Here is a 17,429-nt window from a genome sequence, read left to right on the forward strand (position 1 = left end):
CTTCCTTCTTTATTCTTCCTTTGGGGGGGGGGGTATCTTCCAGATAGAGTAAGACAGAGGCTGTTTTTGTTCATCCGTTTGTTTATCTGGACCTCACTGCCGAATCCCAAGGCACCACAAAAGAGAGCAGCTCACTGTGCACCGCTGATTGATAAAACATGTAGTGGACAGTCTTGTTGCACTCATTGACATAACTGAGCCTCCTAGCAATCTACACTATCTATATCCAATTGTGTTCAGGACCTCTGTGTTGTTTGGCCGGTCCGGGATGTTGTCGATACGGTATATTCACTGGTAGCCCCTGTGGCTCCCTTATCCTTCGGAAATCCTCTGCTAAGACGTGTCTCCTTGCTCCACCTTGCCATTGCAATTGCAAACCATAGAAAGGGAGGAATCCGAGTGAATTCTGGAAGTGATATAGCCCTTAAATATAATGTTGGTGGTGTAGAGAGCAGACAAGATTAAAGTTCTCCCTGGTTTCCAGGCCTAGAACAGCACTCCATCAGAGTCAGAAGAGAATTACACCTCTAGCTTGTGGGCAGGAAATTCTGATTCTGATGGGGGTTGTGTATGCAAATGACAAGCCTACAGGCTAATGCATACATGGCTTTCCTGAACATCACAGGCCTCAGTGCTCTGAAAACAACTCCTTGGGAGACTCCTGAGACCACAGTGTCCGCTGCTGTACAACAAGAAAATAGCTGGATCCAAGATTTATCAGTATGTGATCTTGTGAGAGGACAGACATTGGGAGCCACTTAGCACCCTGCACATCCACTCCCTTGTTCTTACACATCTTCCACTTCATGTATTGACAAACGAGAGGCAGCTCTGAGCAAGAGCTGAGTGGATGACTAAACATAGTCTCACTTTCTACTGACAGAGGCAGACAGTTGATATTTGCCTGCCCCCATGACAGTAAGTTAACATTTTAGAAAGTGTCCTTTCCATCTCGGTCACCTTCAGACCAGCTCTCTGTACTCTCTTAGAGGCCAGAGGCTTAAGTACAGGTTCCTCTGGAGCACGGGATAACTGCTGACCTCAGAAATAAATTCCTCTTTTGATAATGTTGGGCAATAAAAGTGGTTAAAGTGCTGCAAAGATATGTCCGCTGTTTATTTTCATTTCATGCTGACACTGTTATATACTGCTTTTCACTAACTCTTGTACAGACCGTTGAAAACTTGCAGTGTTGAACGATACTCTGCCTTCTGAGAACTAACACACTCACTTTCCCTTATGGAAATTGGGGAAAAAAAAGGCTTTTGTGTATTGTGCACTGGCAGCATGGCATACACTGCAGAGGGAGTTCAAACTCAATGAATTCATCTCTAATCTGAATTAAATGCTTTGACACTAAATCCAAAATGAGGCAGATTTCTTAAGATGCCTTTGTTACTTACAACTTTCCTGGTTATGAACCTGACTCCTTTAAATTTCTCTCTTGTGCTCTAAACCTGATTTTTAGTTCTTTTTGTCTCCTATTGTGTTTCCTGTCTGTAAATATGTTTTTATCAGTGCTGCTTCCTGTCTTAGACAAGTCTCCCATAAAAAAAGAGATTATTAATCACAATGGAATTTTTCCTGGTTAAATAAATAAATACAATAACTGTCTGTGGCTTCATTACCTTGATCATCTTTCACACAGTCATGTGACCGGTTGTTAAAATAGAAATATTGAGTATAGCAGCTTTAAGTACACATACAACAGTAACACATATCCATTAGCCTGGTGGTAACATATTAGAAAACTCATTAGTTTCACTGTTTTAGTTTCCTCTTTGACTTTTACATATTTCATGAGGAAGGAGTGGTGTTGCTACAAATCAGATTTTTTCTCCTTCAGGCTCGACTCAAGGCGCGTCTGAGTGCGCGACTCTTCAGGGATGAACCGAATGAGCCTCCTTGAGGCGAAGTGAAGTTCACTTTCAAGTGTCTCCGTCTGGGTGTGGCCCCCCCCTCAGAGAGTGTGCTCCACTCAGGATGCACTGCAAAGTGCTGCGCGGACCGTCCCATCTCAGCAACACATGGCAAGTGTCGTGTTGCTGCAATAATAGGTCGTGCCTCATTGAGCAGGCTTATTAGATCTTCCTCAGAAGTGAGGTAAGTGGTGTGCTAAATTGAATGCAATTCATAGTTTTTGGGCAGAGGGCCGCTCTGATATTACATTAGGTGGGAGAGAATTACATAGGCAGAGACAATATTGCAGCTGTTCAACCGTTACAAGACGCTTGTGGCCTTAGTGAAATCACATTTCAATCACTTCATCAGTCTCAGGTGACTCACTTTAAATGAGGACAGATGAGAAAATTAAAATTACATTCTTCGATTTTTTTAGGCCATAGAGCGCCAAGCCATTGCTAACTGAAAGTTTTAATCACACTTAAGAATAAAGAGAATAAAAAAAAATAAAATAAAAAAATCAGGCCAATGATAGCAGAAAGAGCAGAGTGGCAATGATGAGTAAGTGGAGCACAATCCGTCAAAGCTGACAACTCTGCTCTGACATTACGACTGAAGGGCCGCGAGGTTCCTGTTGCTTCAGATTCACTTGACAGTGCAAAAACAAGCCCTGAAATGGATTCAACGACACTCGAGCGAACATCAGAAAACTGACACGTTTTGAGGCTATTATACTGCATGTTTAGAAATAACAGAAATTAGCTGCTGAAAGAAAATACAGGTTCCTTTTAAGTTGAGAAATGATTGTTATTTAATCAAAGCTGAAGAATGTGACTTTGATTTATTTCTATTTGCTTGTGCAATCACAGCTGCTCCTGCGTCCATTGAGATGAACCAACCTTGCTGGTTTATTGCATTTTAACCTTGGGCACCTGCACCATAGGCTCCGGAATAATCAAAAAAAAAAAAAAGAATGAGTGGCATTCAGTTTTGAAAACAACAGCAACGGCGGCAACAAAACTTGTGTATGCAGAGGAAATTCAATCCCTAATGCATGCTAATCTGTTGACACTGTGTGAAGAAGAGCATGTGTCTGCTTGGAATCTAAATGGACGTCGTTGGTTTATGCGATTTGCATAGCTTCCATTAAAGTGGCGTGCGAAGGCCCTCAGTTCTCAGCTGGATTTCGAGGTTTTGGTTTGTATGCTGATAGTGACTTGGAAACCACATGGTTAGTAAGCAGCAACAAAGGGTTTTTCCACAATTTGAAGCTATTTAAGACTTCATTTCATTGCACATTCAGACCTCACAACAACAAGATCTCTGCTGCACACATGCAAGAATGTAGCATCTGTAACATCAGCCAGAGGCTCTGAAGGTCCATTTTGTTTCTGCAGATTAAACTCGGGTTTAACACTCGCTTTGTCAATTTCTGTTGCAATGAAATCCAAGTTAAAGAAAAGGGAAGAGCTGGGGTGAGACATACTGTACAGGCCAGGTCGAACCTGCACTGTACGTCAAGCGAACACGCCATGACACACGATTTTATGTCTTTGTGAAACAAAAAATCTACGAAAAAGGTAGTGGCTATTGAGACTCTAACTTAGTAGCCAAAACAACGTTTTTTGTAGGAAAACATCAACTTGCAGGATTTCGGATCCGCTTGTTGTTGTACTTCTAAAGTCAACTTAATGAAATGTCAATTTCTTTCAAAGAATTCAGTGTTATACAGTATATAATTTATTCATTCCTTTGCAGTAGTTTCTATATTTACTCCTCAACCTTTACGCACAGGCTCCCACATAAGCCATTGAGGCTTTTTGCCTTTGTGCAGTAAACAGTTAGTTACAGGCCTCTCGAAGCTCTTATTCTTTAGGACTTACTGTATGAAGAGTAAAAATCATCATCATCATCAAAAATCTTCAAGTAATGACTCAAAATGTAACTCACCGTTGACGACTACAGCGATGTCAACGAAATCGATCTCGCCGCGGGCCTCGACGCTGGCCTCACACCGGTACACGCCCTCGTCGGCCTTGGTCACCTGATGGATCTGTAGGTTGTTGTTTGCCAGCACCTGGAACTTGCCTTCACAGCACGGGGCGAAGAGGAGGACAGACAGGGGGAAAAAAAACAAACAAACAAAAAAAGCCAGAAAGAGAGAAAGAGAGAGAGAGAGAGAGAGCGAGAGAGCGAGAGAGAGCGGGAGGAGGAAACGACACAACAACAATAGCGTATGATAGAGAGAGAAGCGAGATAAGAAAGTTAGGAAAACAGCAGCAGAAAATTGCCATCTCCACTCTTCAAGCGTTAGACTGTCAATCTTCACTTCGGCACATTTACCTGATAGAGTCCACACAGATAAACACTCGCGCAATTACAGTTCCAAACAGTCCCCACTCCCTCCCACTGTGGCCACTGTGAGATTGGCCAGGAGTGATGAGGCCTCTATCTCATTTCTCTCAAGTGAAGATATTTATAACCATGCATCGTAATTAGAGTGAAATGATTAAAGGAAAAAAAAAAAAAAAAAACGTCTTCTCCATGTCTCATCATTACCGCTCAAATGATGATTTGAATTTCAATTAAAAAATGTGACAGATTCAAGGGGTCACTCTTTCTAATCAGTGTTCAGGCATACATTTAGTCTGGAAGGAGGATGGGGAAGCGGTGTAGAGACTTGTAAATCAGTGAGGAGGAGAAGAGGATATAATGAATCCTGGTCTGCTGGTACTTACTACTGCACCTGCCTTCTATCAGGAAAGAATATTAGTGAAAGTGAATCTGTCCTCTGAGTGCCTTTCTATCTCTGTCTTTTTTTCTCCTGCAAATTAAGGAGACCACCCTCCTGATATTTAATGCTATTAAAGCAAGTGAAAAGGGTGGGATTACAGAAGAGCTCCTTAGAAATGATATACATCAGCTGGTAAGAGACAGCGGACTGACAATATGATTGTACAGGTTGAGTTAGCAGTAGCGTGTACAGTAAATACAGCAATTTTGAGGCCTTTTTTTCCCTCAAAAGACACAGTGTACTTGTCTGCACTTTATCTCATGCGAGGCAGCATCTTCGAATGTCACCATCCAACTGCTCTGTGATCAGTCCACACAGTCGCTTGTTAACATGGTTTCTGTCCAAGTTACACGCCTCCTCCAGGGCCTGATGGGGTTTCTATTCGTAGAATTTGATAACCTTGTCTTATTGTGAAGCCACACAAAAGAAGGAAATAGCATTTCCTAGAGAACCGTATTCTTGGCACATTAGCGCATCTATTAAATGAGAGAGAGAATTGGGTAAACTGGGACTCATGAGATTTCCTTTCTCTCAGTAATCGTGTATTTGGCAGGTTTACATTCAAAATGTTATTCTTCTGAGTGGCTGCTTCCTTGAAACTTTTATTAGAATCATAATCTACTGGTGAAACGATTAAGATCAGTTACACAGTTACGTAACTCAAAGCAGCACCAGGTAAAGCTACTTTATCCAGTACCTACAATAATAATTATATTACAAAAGTCCCTCTTTAAAACTTTTCCTTTTCCTCAGTAACTTCAAATACTAAATAAACCTTGAACAATAATATGCTGCTAAAAAAAAGAATAATAAGACACCACCATACTCATGCTGCTACAAAAAAAGAGTATAAAATAACATCATATTTTTATTCATTATACAATTTTATACCAAAGGACAATTTTTCACCCCAAAACTTTAACTTTGATTCTTCCTTTTTTAGTCATTAATAGTTCAGGTTACAGAGAAATCCTACAGCTTTCAGGGGCTTTGATCAAAATTTTAGACATACTCTCCACAAAACTCCATCTGTCCATCTGTTTTATTAACTCTTCTCCCATTCAGTTTTTTTTTTTTTCAAAGGTGCACCTGTTTCCTGTCCTCATGTGAATGTGATGTCCTCGTGCATGAGAAAACAAAATGGAGAATCTTAAAAAGATTGCTCTAAAAAAACTACTTGAAAAACCTACTTGAAGTTCTTCAATAACAGAAACAAATTCTCTCTCTCAATCAAACCAATAACAAAACACCTCCCAAAAAATTAAAAAAAATAAAGTTTTCAAAGAGAAGAAAAATTTCATCATGAAAGAAGGTCATGAAAACTTACTGTGGTGCTCCTCAGTGATTTCCCTATCCTGGTAGTACCACACCACCACGGGCACTGGTGAGCTAATGACATCACACACCACCTCCGCCGTCTCGCCGTGGCGGAACTCCTGCGGTGACTGGACATCCTGAAACGTCAGCCTCTCTGCAAGATCAAACGAGATGGAGATTGAACACCTTTCTTTTCCTGTGAGTATTCAGAGCGGACGGTTTATTGCGAGTTCCAACATCAAAAGGAAAATAAGGAAAAATTGCGGCGTGTGCTCTCACTGTCCTGTTAGCTATGACTGTTTCCAGACAGAATTTAGGGTTTTGGGGTTTTGGTAAAAGTTCTTTTTAAAATGCATTTCCTTCCAATTTTCTGTCTGGCTTACATCCCTTAAGTGTAGAAGGTAGTTTGCTAGTTTTGCTGATAATACAGGAAAAAGTGTTGTGGTGTCCACTAAGCAGCATGTGTTCCTACCCTGAAAAGCCAGCAAGCAAAAGTAAAAGTAAAACGGTGAAAAAAAATGTGAATTCTTCACCTGTTGTAAAAAAAAATATTTGGTTTAGAAATGCACTTGTTTGGTAGAACTACTGCTGAAATTAAGGTATTAATCTTGTTGTGCATGATTCAGTTTCATTTCACTAAAGGAAATAACTGTAGTTCACACATGGCCCATATTTAATGTTTCTTATTGGATGGAGCTTGGGTCATGTTTTTAAACCAAGGCTAAGAAGCTGTACCCAGGCAGTTCAGAGCTATAGCTAACAAGCTCAAAGTGACTATGCTAATATCCTCATATTAAGCAGGCATAATGTTTACCATGTTTACCATATTAGTTTAAAGTGTTAGCGTGCTAATATTTGCTCATTTTGACCTGATGATGGAGCTAGATGGAAACTTAGGGGATCACCAGAGATGCTGCAAATTCATCCCAAGGGTAGCGTGAATATCTGGACCAAATTTCATCCATTGAGCCATGCTGCTAAAATGGCTAAAAAACAACATTGTTAAGCACAACATTGCTGTCACGTGACTTAACGCTCAGGAGTTCAGACTTCATGTATTCGGAAAACAGGCACCTGAAAAACAATGTGCGCGTCAGACGTGGATGTGCAGCATTCACTCACAGAATCAAATGAAACAAAAGCTAAATCCAGCTTTGACTGTTTTCTGGGACACAGATAAGGCGATTCTGATGAAACACCACAGAAGACAGAAGGATGGTCATTTTACTTGCTGCCAATCATGCCCATGACAAAAAAATGGTAAAAAGTAAGCAGATATATTCTACAGCCTCTCTGTTTGCAGAATTAGACAACAACACAAGCAGCCTTTGATTCACTCCATCTTGGCTTCAGGAGCGCTTGAATAGCAGATTCCACTGTGTGCCACTTTGAGGCTGCGTCCTCCCTCTTGACAAACATTTGGTGTTTTGACAAATTGCTTTTACGAGGACAGTGTTCTTGGACCGGCGCTTTCTTCGAACCCTGCTCTCGTTCAGATAGCCGGCTTTGATGTGCGCCGGGTCTGGCGCTGGTAGCGCTGCAACCACCTGCTATCATCTGCATGCTGTACGGCGAAGGTGTGAATAAATCAACGACAGCTCCCGTATCAGTCCCTTCCGTTAGCGAGGCTTCAGCATTAGCATTTTACTGTGTGATTTATGCCAGGCTGCTCCCTAAAATGAGCTTTCTCTCCCCGACTGCACCCTCCGACTTTGAACGTGTCTGGCATCTCAGTGTCTTCATTAACTTCAAGGATGCCTTTGCATGTTTTGTCATTCACTCTGTTGGTTTCTTAACAGTTCCCCCCCTTGTGTTCTTCTTTTTATTTCCCAAAATCTTTTGCTCTTTCATTCCCTTTGTCTTTCTCTCTCAGGTTCCAACACTTCTTGGTGTCACTTGTTCCTCCTGTTTGTATCCATTTCCTGTCTCTTTTGTAGTTGCACTGCTCTACAAGCGAATCGGTAAGGGAAACAACCTCTCCACAGCGCCACTCTACTGCACATTTGACACTGGTGAACTGAGAATATATTCAGCCCTCCAGAGTTTCTCTTCCACCATTTGCATACGCATCACTGTAAGGATAACTGTCTGATTCGTTGACAAGCCAATTTCCCTGGACCTCTCTCAAATGGGATGCAGATTTGTTCTTTTACTGTCCCAACTCTACTGGTTTTGGAAAACTGGCTTATGCAGCATTATTGCTTTGTCCATTAATAAACTGAGATGAAAATGGAATGAAATTAAAGGAGCTGGCTCAGACATTGTACTGGCTTACTTTATTATGAATTTCCTGTCACCTCATACGGCTGCTCAGATGCCAAACTACTGCAGTTAATTTAAAGCAATTTTGGCTTTTCATTTCAGTTTTCATTCAGGTAAAACTATTTAGATTTCCTTCTTCAGTGTGGAACAGCAAGGGTTTTATCTTATAATAATAATAATACTGAGTCTACAACAAGTTTACTCAAACCAACTAATATGAACTTCATAGTGGCGGAAAAGTCAGAGGATGATAAAAGTCATTAGAGTTCATCCAGGAACGTGAATGTCTTCAGAACTGCCAATTCACCAAGTAGATTTTGAGATATTACATAAATAATGTGATATGCTGTTAGTGTTCGGGATTCATCCTCTGGGTACCATGAATGTTTGAACAGAATTTCATTGCAGACCATCCAGTAGTTGTCAAAATTTTTCACTAAAGGCCAAAGGTGGCAGCAGAGGAAAAGTCAGGGGATCACTAAGGGGGGGTAGAACTCATCCCCTAGGGACCATTAATGTCTGAACAGAATTTCATCAAAATCTGGACCAACTGACGTTGCCTCGCTAGAGGTATACTACTAGCATCGTTAAAAACACACACATTATATCGGCAGCTTTTGTATAATTGTATGACGTTAACCCAAGTCCCAGCTCCCAGCTCCCTGTTTTGGATATAGAACTGATACGCCACTCCGTGCAGGCTGATTATAACAGGCCATTATAGAGATGTCAGCTACTACTGAGAGGATGTCAACGGTTTCTCTCCCACAGGTCATTATTTTCATGTACAACATACAGGCCTGTGCATTGCCTGAGGTGTCCTGGCCTGCTCTGGCTGCGCCTGGGCAGAATGGCTGGCTGGCGCTTTAGGCAGATTTTCATCCGCATGCTGCTCATGCAATCTACACCAAGGGCCTGGCTGAGTGACGCCCAGTTACCATGGAAACAATGGTTTTTGGGAGCTGGAGCTGCAGTGAATGAGGTGAGGGCTGAGCGGTGGCAGGTGTGATTGAGGCTGTGATGTCTCCCCTAATGATTTGCTGGGAAAGGATGAAAAAAGGTGATGATTTCCAGAGAGTGTGTGCGCATGTGAGCGTGTGTGTGTGTGTGTCTCTGGGAATCAAATCCCTGTACCGCAACATTTTCTCCAATTAAACTTAGGGAAGACTCCTGGTGTATCTGGGTATTTGGGTTACTCACATCTCAGAATTCACTTGGCTCTTATGTAATCCTTTTGTGTGTGTGTGTGTGTGTGTGTGTGTCTTTTGCATGCATTATAATGTTAATCCATTTCCTGTCACTGTGCTACCTGTGAACAGAAGGTACTGATAAGTATTGGGAAAGGTGCTCTAGCAAAGATCTCAGAAATAGACAGCCTGGGGTTGGATGTGGAAGTAAACAAGCCATCACAACTGTCGTGGCATCTCACTTTTAAACATGTGCACCAACATTGTAAGAACGTTTATTGGATTTTCCATATTTCATTTGCAGTTAACTGTTCAATTGTACTTAATGTCTTCCAAATACTTTGTACCTTTTTTATAAACTCACCAAATCCCTCAAGTAAATACTCAGAGACCTTAGTGTTCCTAGTGGCAGCTACTATTCTGGTCCTACATGGTTTTTCTAATTCTTCTCCACAGCAAATCACAGTAGAAAGTGGGTGGGAGTTAAACTGGATGTCACTCTCAAGGACGTTTTAATGGGGCAAACTGCGGGTAATTCACTGCTCGCTGTAAGGATGGAACTTGTGATTGGGACAGTCTCTGTGACCACCCCCCCTGCCTCGTAACATTAGGTTTTGCCCAGGAAATAGTGACGGGTCACTGAGGCAGGTTAGCCTCAGTGCCACATCCCTCATTATGCCTGGCAGGATCTGTGTCCCTTGGTATAACCAGCTGTCATTATACTTTAATCACAAGAATGAGTGGAACACACTCTCTTGCACAAGCTCACACACAAAGTCAAAAGGTACACATGGACTTAAAATGCACATGCACACAGAGAGAGCCAACATTTCTAACAGCTTGTGGCTGCGGTGAGGGCAGGAATATGAATCAGCTGGCTTTCCATGTGATCAAACACTAATGCGAGAAGTTTATTCTCTTCATGTCTCCATGTCTAAATCTCCTCGGGAGGCAAACACGGAGCATCTGCAGGTAAATGTGTAAGAGCGTATGTCTGTGCACGTTATCTGTCAAGCTTACGGTAGATCTCCAGCACGACGGAGGCCTCCTCCGTGTGACCGCCAGCGTCTGTGGCCTGGCAGCGGTAGATGCCCGCGTCCTCGATGATGGCGTTGTAAATGATGAGCCGGGACCTTGACGTCTCTGTGTGGAGCGCCATCCGCTTGGAGGGCGCGATGCGCTCGCCCTGCGGGTTGTACCACTCCAGCCTCACCGGCTCACCGATAGCTAGGACAGAGGTCAGTGAGAGAGAGAGAGAGAGAGAGAGAGAGAGAGAGAGAGAGAGAGAGAGAGAGAGAGAAAGAGAGACAAAATGAACTAATTATGATGAGTATATGTTCTCCTTTTTACCAGGCAAGCCTGAAAGATGATCATCTTGCAGCACACAGTTCCACTTGCCGTCTTGTGTAAGTCTACTGTATAAGCTAAGTATTTTAGTCCTCTCGCCACAACTCCCTCGAAAGCAAACTTCTATTGAGTCCGATTTATAGTGATTTCTTTTTTTTGGAGGAAATTTCCACCCTCATTAAACAGATCAAAGGGGGCAGTAAGCCGACAGGGTGCTCCACGCTGACTGATTTACAGGCAGCCGTTTAGGCAGCCAGTCACCAGATTCTGAAATAAGCTGAGTTGGAGGTATTTCGTGGTGCTGCTGGTCTGCTCGAACAGCTGAGGACCATCCAACATCGCTGTTGGAACTTGTCGAGGGAACAGACGGCCTGAAATTATATGATTATGTCATAATCTTGGATTTACATAGCTAATAAGTCCGTAAAGGAACAGGGACATATGTAGGCTGTAAATTCCACTCTCATTTTCCAAGATCAGGCACACATACGAACACACACACAGGCACTACACACAGAAACAAACGGGGGGGCTGATCACATACTAACTTCAACCCTGATTACTGGCTACTGCAGGAGACGAAAGGGCCATCTGCAAGCAGCAGGTGCCCTTTGCCTGTCAGTGTGGAGGGACATCACTTTGCCTATCAATCCACCCAAGCCTTGAACAAGAGAGGAAATAAACAGAAGCTTGTCCAGTCCCTCAGAGACATGTCTCTGGATTTAATTAAGGACCCAAAAGAAACAGGAAGAGAAAAAGAGAAAATAGAGATAATGCAGTTGGGACACATATGTTTAATCCCACAGAGAGAGAGGAGGCAGCTCTTCTCCCTAAATAAATGCCCTTAAGCAAAGCTTTTAACCTCCATTAGCTCAGCAGAGGGTTGTGGTGGTTCATCTCAGCAGCTCCCTGGTGTAACTGTGAGGAGGTGGTGCTCTTGTGGGGCAGTAGTTTGCAGATAATGGGCATTATTTGTCCCACAACCTGTAAATAGATCATGACATCATATAATCATCTCTCAGTTGGATAGTACACTGGTACATAAACGGTAAATAATGACAAATTGGCTGATTTGTCTCTTGATGTCCTCACTTTGCGTCTTACAAACACTTGCAGGCTCCAGCTCGCACCCCGGCATGCTAGCGCCGATTATCATCACGTTTCCAGCAGCAATCAGCATCACATCCTTGGCATGTTGGGTCTGACGCTCGTTAGGTTTTTCGAGGCCAGCCAATCAGATGAGGCGATCGAGCTCGAGTGTTGCTGAATTGATATCACAGCACATGTGGTCCTCCTGCTTTTCTTCGCACGTGGCTTCCCCAGCCGCGGCCTCGTGGTTCATGTGGAGAACAGACATCATCTCCCTTTATATCTCTTAGCATTTCTGCATTATCACCTCTTACCATTTTACAGCCTGTTGACAGCGGTGACAGCTAAATATGCTCATATTAATGCAGCTAGCACGATGACAGGCTATTTGCTAGGCAGATGATCTGAGAAGACGGGAGTGTGTAGCACTGCTGCCCTGTTTCCCACACTCAGACCTGCCTCCCTCTGTGTGTCTTTACAACTGGAAGAATAGCTGGCGGAAATGTTCTGTCAAAACCGCTCTGGTATTATTACAGATTCTTGGCAAGAGGGAACGCGCTCAATGACTGATTCCTCTGACGGTAGACTAAGACAATGATGATCACTTCTCTAGGTGCAAGCAAAAATGTCTGCACAACAGCAACAACCACAACAACAACAACTCATCGTCTGCTTTTGCTAACTGCCAACAAAGCCAACGGCTCCTCCGCATCTCGGCTTCATTTCCGCTTCAGCGTGTCTGGAAGGTGTCTCATACAAATGTTTCTGATCCTCCTTCGCAGCGAGGGCAGCAATATGAAGCGACGGAAATATTGAAGCGATCTCAGCCTCCTGTACAAGGCAGATTATTGACTATAGACATGCCCCTTTGGTGCCAAAATTAGCCGAGCGCAAGCTGAAGCACTCGCTGTGGCTGGCACTGGAGCCATGGCAGTAATTGATTTAGGCCTCCAGGGAGATGGATAGCAGGGGGAAAACAAGGGCTGAGCAGGGAAGGAATAACATGTGTGTGTGGATGTGTTTGTGTGTGTAGCTTGACATGATGTCAAAATTATCGGTTACAGCTGCCTTTCCATCTCTGTATATTCTCTAATCTGGCCAATAGGTAAACATAGGTCTGCTGGGACAAGTGATGTGACCTACCTTTGCTCTAGTTAGACACATCTGAATGAAACCACATGGAAACATAGTAGCTGCTGGACCTGGTGCGACCGCTGAGGCCGCTCTTGTTCTGGCTCTCTGCCGCTCCGGTTATAGGGGAGGATAAAAAACACGCACCTAAATACCAGTTCACCAGTTTATCCACCTGCTTATTTGTTGTGCCATGAACTCAGGTTTATTTACCGCTGACACGAGACCAATTTCACATTAGAAAAAGCTCTAGGTCTTATAATTATGTTCTTCTTCTCTATGATTGGCTGCTTTTGTTGGGAAGTTTTTTCCCCACACTGTTGTCCGGGTGATTTCAAGGATGCAACGTGAGTATTAAGAGTATTTCAAGAGCTGTACGAGTGAAGAAATTAAAAATCAGCTGAGCATCATCTGAAAAACGCCCCAGCATTGATAAAATGCAAGGGGCTGTGTTTGTATCAGATATCAGCGAGACAATGACATACCATCCAGGAAGTCACGTCTGGCTGCACAGAGGTTTATAATACTGATTTTAGAGCTTTAATAAGTTCTCAAGGTGACAATCATTCTATGCTATGCGTCGACGTGTCACTCTCCTGCAGCAGAAAACACTACGGATAAAACATACCGTCAAATAGTGGATAAAAGCCTGTCTACTTCCTGTTTCCATGCACTAACAATAACAGTAATATTGATCTTGAATCACAGCTGCAGAAGCTGCTCATGTCTGTCATTGTATGCGGTTGTCATAGAGATGTCCCCGAGCTTTCAAAACACCTGCGACATGAAGACAAAGAGGGGGAAAATTCACTCAAGGTGGCAGGTCATAGACTACTTAACCCCGACTATTTTCTACAGACAATCCCTCCAGTCGCCCCCTGCTCTCCTGCTCTGTAACTCGGTTCACCTGTTTGTTTGCTTTTTCACTCTGCCTGCCCACCCTCTCACAGTTTTTTCCTTTTCTCTTCCTGACCCCCCCCAAATACCTTTAGCCTTCTGTCTTGTCTCCTACAACGCTGTGGCCTCAATTCAGAGAGCACATTGAAGAAGAATCTCTTTGGAGCACTTCGCTGTCAAGGCATAAAATACATGTAGTGTGAGAAGAAAACAGATGAAAAGACAGAAATTGTTGAAAGGTTTTAAGAAATCATTTTTGTTGGAAGCAGGTAAAGATGGAAAAATTGAAAAAAAAAAGTCGATATTAACATACTGCACCGTGAGAAAGTCATCATATCATCGACACATTTTCCTCCATCAGCTTCTTACTGTGAGCGATGTGGTTCATTTAAATTGAGAGGGTTTCTGTGTTTTGTCTGTTCTTTACAAACTTTGAACTTTGATCACTTAGTCACGTTAAAGCTACAGACGAAAACTACACCTGGAGGAGCTTTAAAGCATTTGTAGGTAGGGCTGTAGAAAGCAGAAAGAAAAACACTAGAAAGAGCTGGGAGCAAACGATACTTCAGCTGGATTCACAAGCAAGAAGGGATGCCAGCCGGCTTCCTCCTGGCTGCCATGGTGACCAACGTTAGACCTCATCTTGACCCAAAACAGCTTGTTTAAGCATTGCTTCAGTTGAGGGGGGGGGGTCTGCTGCCAATTCTTCCTGGCAAACTTTTTGGACAAGAAAGATTTATATCGAACAAGTTAAATTGATTTCACCCAGGTGTCTTTTTTTTCCCCAACAACAACAACAACACACTCACCTCTGTGCTCTGCCTTCCCTCACAGAACAGCTTCCGACCCATGAATCAACATAAAAACTAAGTGCCTCCCTGTGCCGTCTGTTCCTCTCCTTTCTCTAATCCATATTTATACGGACATGATTCATACAATGGGACACAGCACTATAAAACCAAAAAGTCGCTGTTATTGACTTGCTCTTCGTTTATTTGTTTGCGGGCTGAATGGCTTTTGCTTTTTCGCCTCCGACTCTTGTGTCCCGCTTTACAGCCCGCTCCAGTTGGCAGGAGTGCATGTGAATATGGTTTAAAAAAAAAAAAAAGCAAGGGCTTGGTGTGATTGCTCATGGTGGAGAAGGGCAAGAGAAAGCAACAAGTGACACAAACGCTTCCTCCCACGCACTTTGACTTGGGCTGACCTCCCTTTGAACGGGAGGAAACCTGAAGCAGAACCAGGCACTGGATGGTCTGCCTCAAATGGATGGGTTGAGAGAGAGAGAGAGAGAGAGAGAGAGAGAGCACAAATAACTACAGGAGAGAGAGGCTTCTACCTTTGCCTTTCAATTCCTGCCATTCACCTCTATTCTACCTCCTCAGCACACGTTAGACCTACGCTCCTCCCAGTGTGTCTCTACTCCCTTGGCTGTTAGCTCCACGCTGAGTGGGCTGGCAGGAGAGAAGAGGCAGCCAGCAGGAGGCGGGCCGCCGCCTGCCAGAGTGTGTTGCCACCCCACCGAGCCACTGGCACCGGCGCCACCGGGTTCTCTGTGTTGATATGTCGTTCAGGGAGGACAATGAGGAGGACAGGAAGAGAGGGACGGGGCTGTCCCCTGTGAGGATCCAGTCACACCGCTGGGACAAAGAGTCTCCCAGCCATACGGACAGCGCGGGTTGCGCTGTGTTCCCTGTCGCACATACAAACAGACTTTCACAAGCGCTGCTGTAAGGACCCACCTGCCGCGTCTCTGACCTGCCTCAAAACACACACACACACACACACACACACACACACACGCACACACACACACACACACACACACACACACACACACACACACACACACATACAGTCCATTCACATAAAAAATGAAAGTGTGTGTACCTGTACAGATGAAGAATTTGGACTCTCCGACACTTAACTCCACTTTGTTCAAGGATATGGACACCTGCAGGGCGGCTGTAAGAGAGAAGGAAAGGGGGAGGGAGACGGTAGGAGAGAGAGAAAATGGATTAGTTATTACAACGCAAGAGAACGCAAAGGATTTTCATTATTTGCTGACTGGAGAGATATAATAATACAAAATTGCTTTGAAAAAACATCAGCTTCTTTCACACTGTGACTCATTTCCATGTGTTTTTATAGTATCTGAGGACCATTCTTACTGCATTTATGTGAAAGGCAGTGTGCAGCTTACATTCAAATATCCTTGTATATAAATAAGAAGCTTCTTAGAAATAACCTGGGTTTGCAGCTATTGCTAGTAGAAGACCCATTGTCCCTGCCGAAAGGAGCAATTTTTGTATTTTTATTCAAACTTTCGACTGAGAAACGCTGCTATTTCCTGACAAAGCTCCGAGACAGATTGGCTTCATACCTTCTAATGGACACATGGGTGTTTGTGTCAAACTTGTCAGTCCGTTTCACAATGAATGGCACCAATTCAGTCTAAGGTACTGTAATGCTATTTGCAGACATCGCTCTTGACGATGGGATAAACAGTGGGGTGGGAGTTTAAGAAGGTAAGAAACACCAGAGATCAGTAAATAACTCAATGATATTGGTATTTTCCATGGTGACTAACAAAACAAGAGCTTCTCAGACTGAACAGGATATCCATTCACTCTAATAACATGGTAGAAATGGACCAAAAACTTGCAGGTGGTTGCAGTGCTGTAAAATTTTGCATGGTCAAGCTACAATCAAATGCCATTTGTCTGCACTGGTCTATTGTTAGCGCTGCAATAATGCCACACAATGGCGGGAAGTTCTGTTAGGCTAAAGTGAAAGGTAGTTAGCTGAACAAGACTGGGCCTCAATCTTGTGCTGACGTGAATTTTTTTGTCGAATGGTTAGGAAGACAGACAAAACGCGGACACAGAGTCGGATATGGGGCAAAGAAAAGGGAGCGTTTGAATGGCAGCGCAGCAAGTTGGAGCTGAGAATGTGCCCTAGATGTTTAATGTGATGAGTAATGATTGGCAACTCAGTGGGGAGAGGGTCATTTTTAGGATAGAGCCTCTCGACGCAGCGGTAGTCTCGCTGCAGCACTGTGTGAGGCGAGATATTTGATGAGCCTGCCATATCCGAGCTCCCTCAGAGCTGCAAGTCTAGTTAGGATCAAATTCCAACCCCCCCCCAACAACCACACACACACACACACACACACACATTTGCACACACATACTGTATAATATACTCTAATGGATGTTAATTGTCTCTACAACACTGGAAACTTAACAGTGGAGCTCAGAGCGCCTGTCAATAATTGAGAAAATGATGAAATGATTATCTGCTCCTTCTCGGGGGAAGATGGCTGCAGCCAGCGCGAGCATCACAGTGAAGCAGCAGTTATCAGTGGGAGCCATCTGTCATGAGCCGAGGCCGTCTACAGATGGCAGTAGAGGGGCACTGGCACCTTTGCCTGAGGAGGCTGCATGATGTGTTTGAGGACTTGCTTTATCAATGCATTAGATCATTTCTGCTGTGTAACTTGACCG

The 17,429-nt window shown here is 43.6% G+C and overlaps 1 protein-coding gene across 1 annotated transcript in view; it reads right to left on the bottom strand.

Moving 5' to 3' along the window:
- The window catches only part of ncam2 (neural cell adhesion molecule 2), a 239,466-nt gene that overhangs the window by 55,828 nt on the left and 166,209 nt on the right, over positions 1-17,429 (bottom strand). The window contains exons 2-5 of the mRNA XM_022765596.1: positions 15,814-15,888; positions 10,483-10,689; positions 6,024-6,167; positions 3,853-3,990 (exon numbers count right to left, since the gene is read on the bottom strand). Of these exons, the coding sequence (XP_022621317.1) occupies positions 3,853-3,990; positions 6,024-6,167; positions 10,483-10,689; positions 15,814-15,888 (564 nt within the window). The remainder of the gene's footprint in view (positions 1-3,852; positions 3,991-6,023; positions 6,168-10,482; positions 10,690-15,813; positions 15,889-17,429) is intronic.

Source organism: Seriola dumerili, unplaced genomic scaffold (genome assembly GCF_002260705.1).
Source record: "Seriola dumerili isolate Sdu_G_001 unplaced genomic scaffold, Sdu_1.0 BDQW01000716.1, whole genome shotgun sequence".
Taxonomy (NCBI): Eukaryota; Metazoa; Chordata; class Actinopteri; order Carangiformes; family Carangidae; genus Seriola; species Seriola dumerili.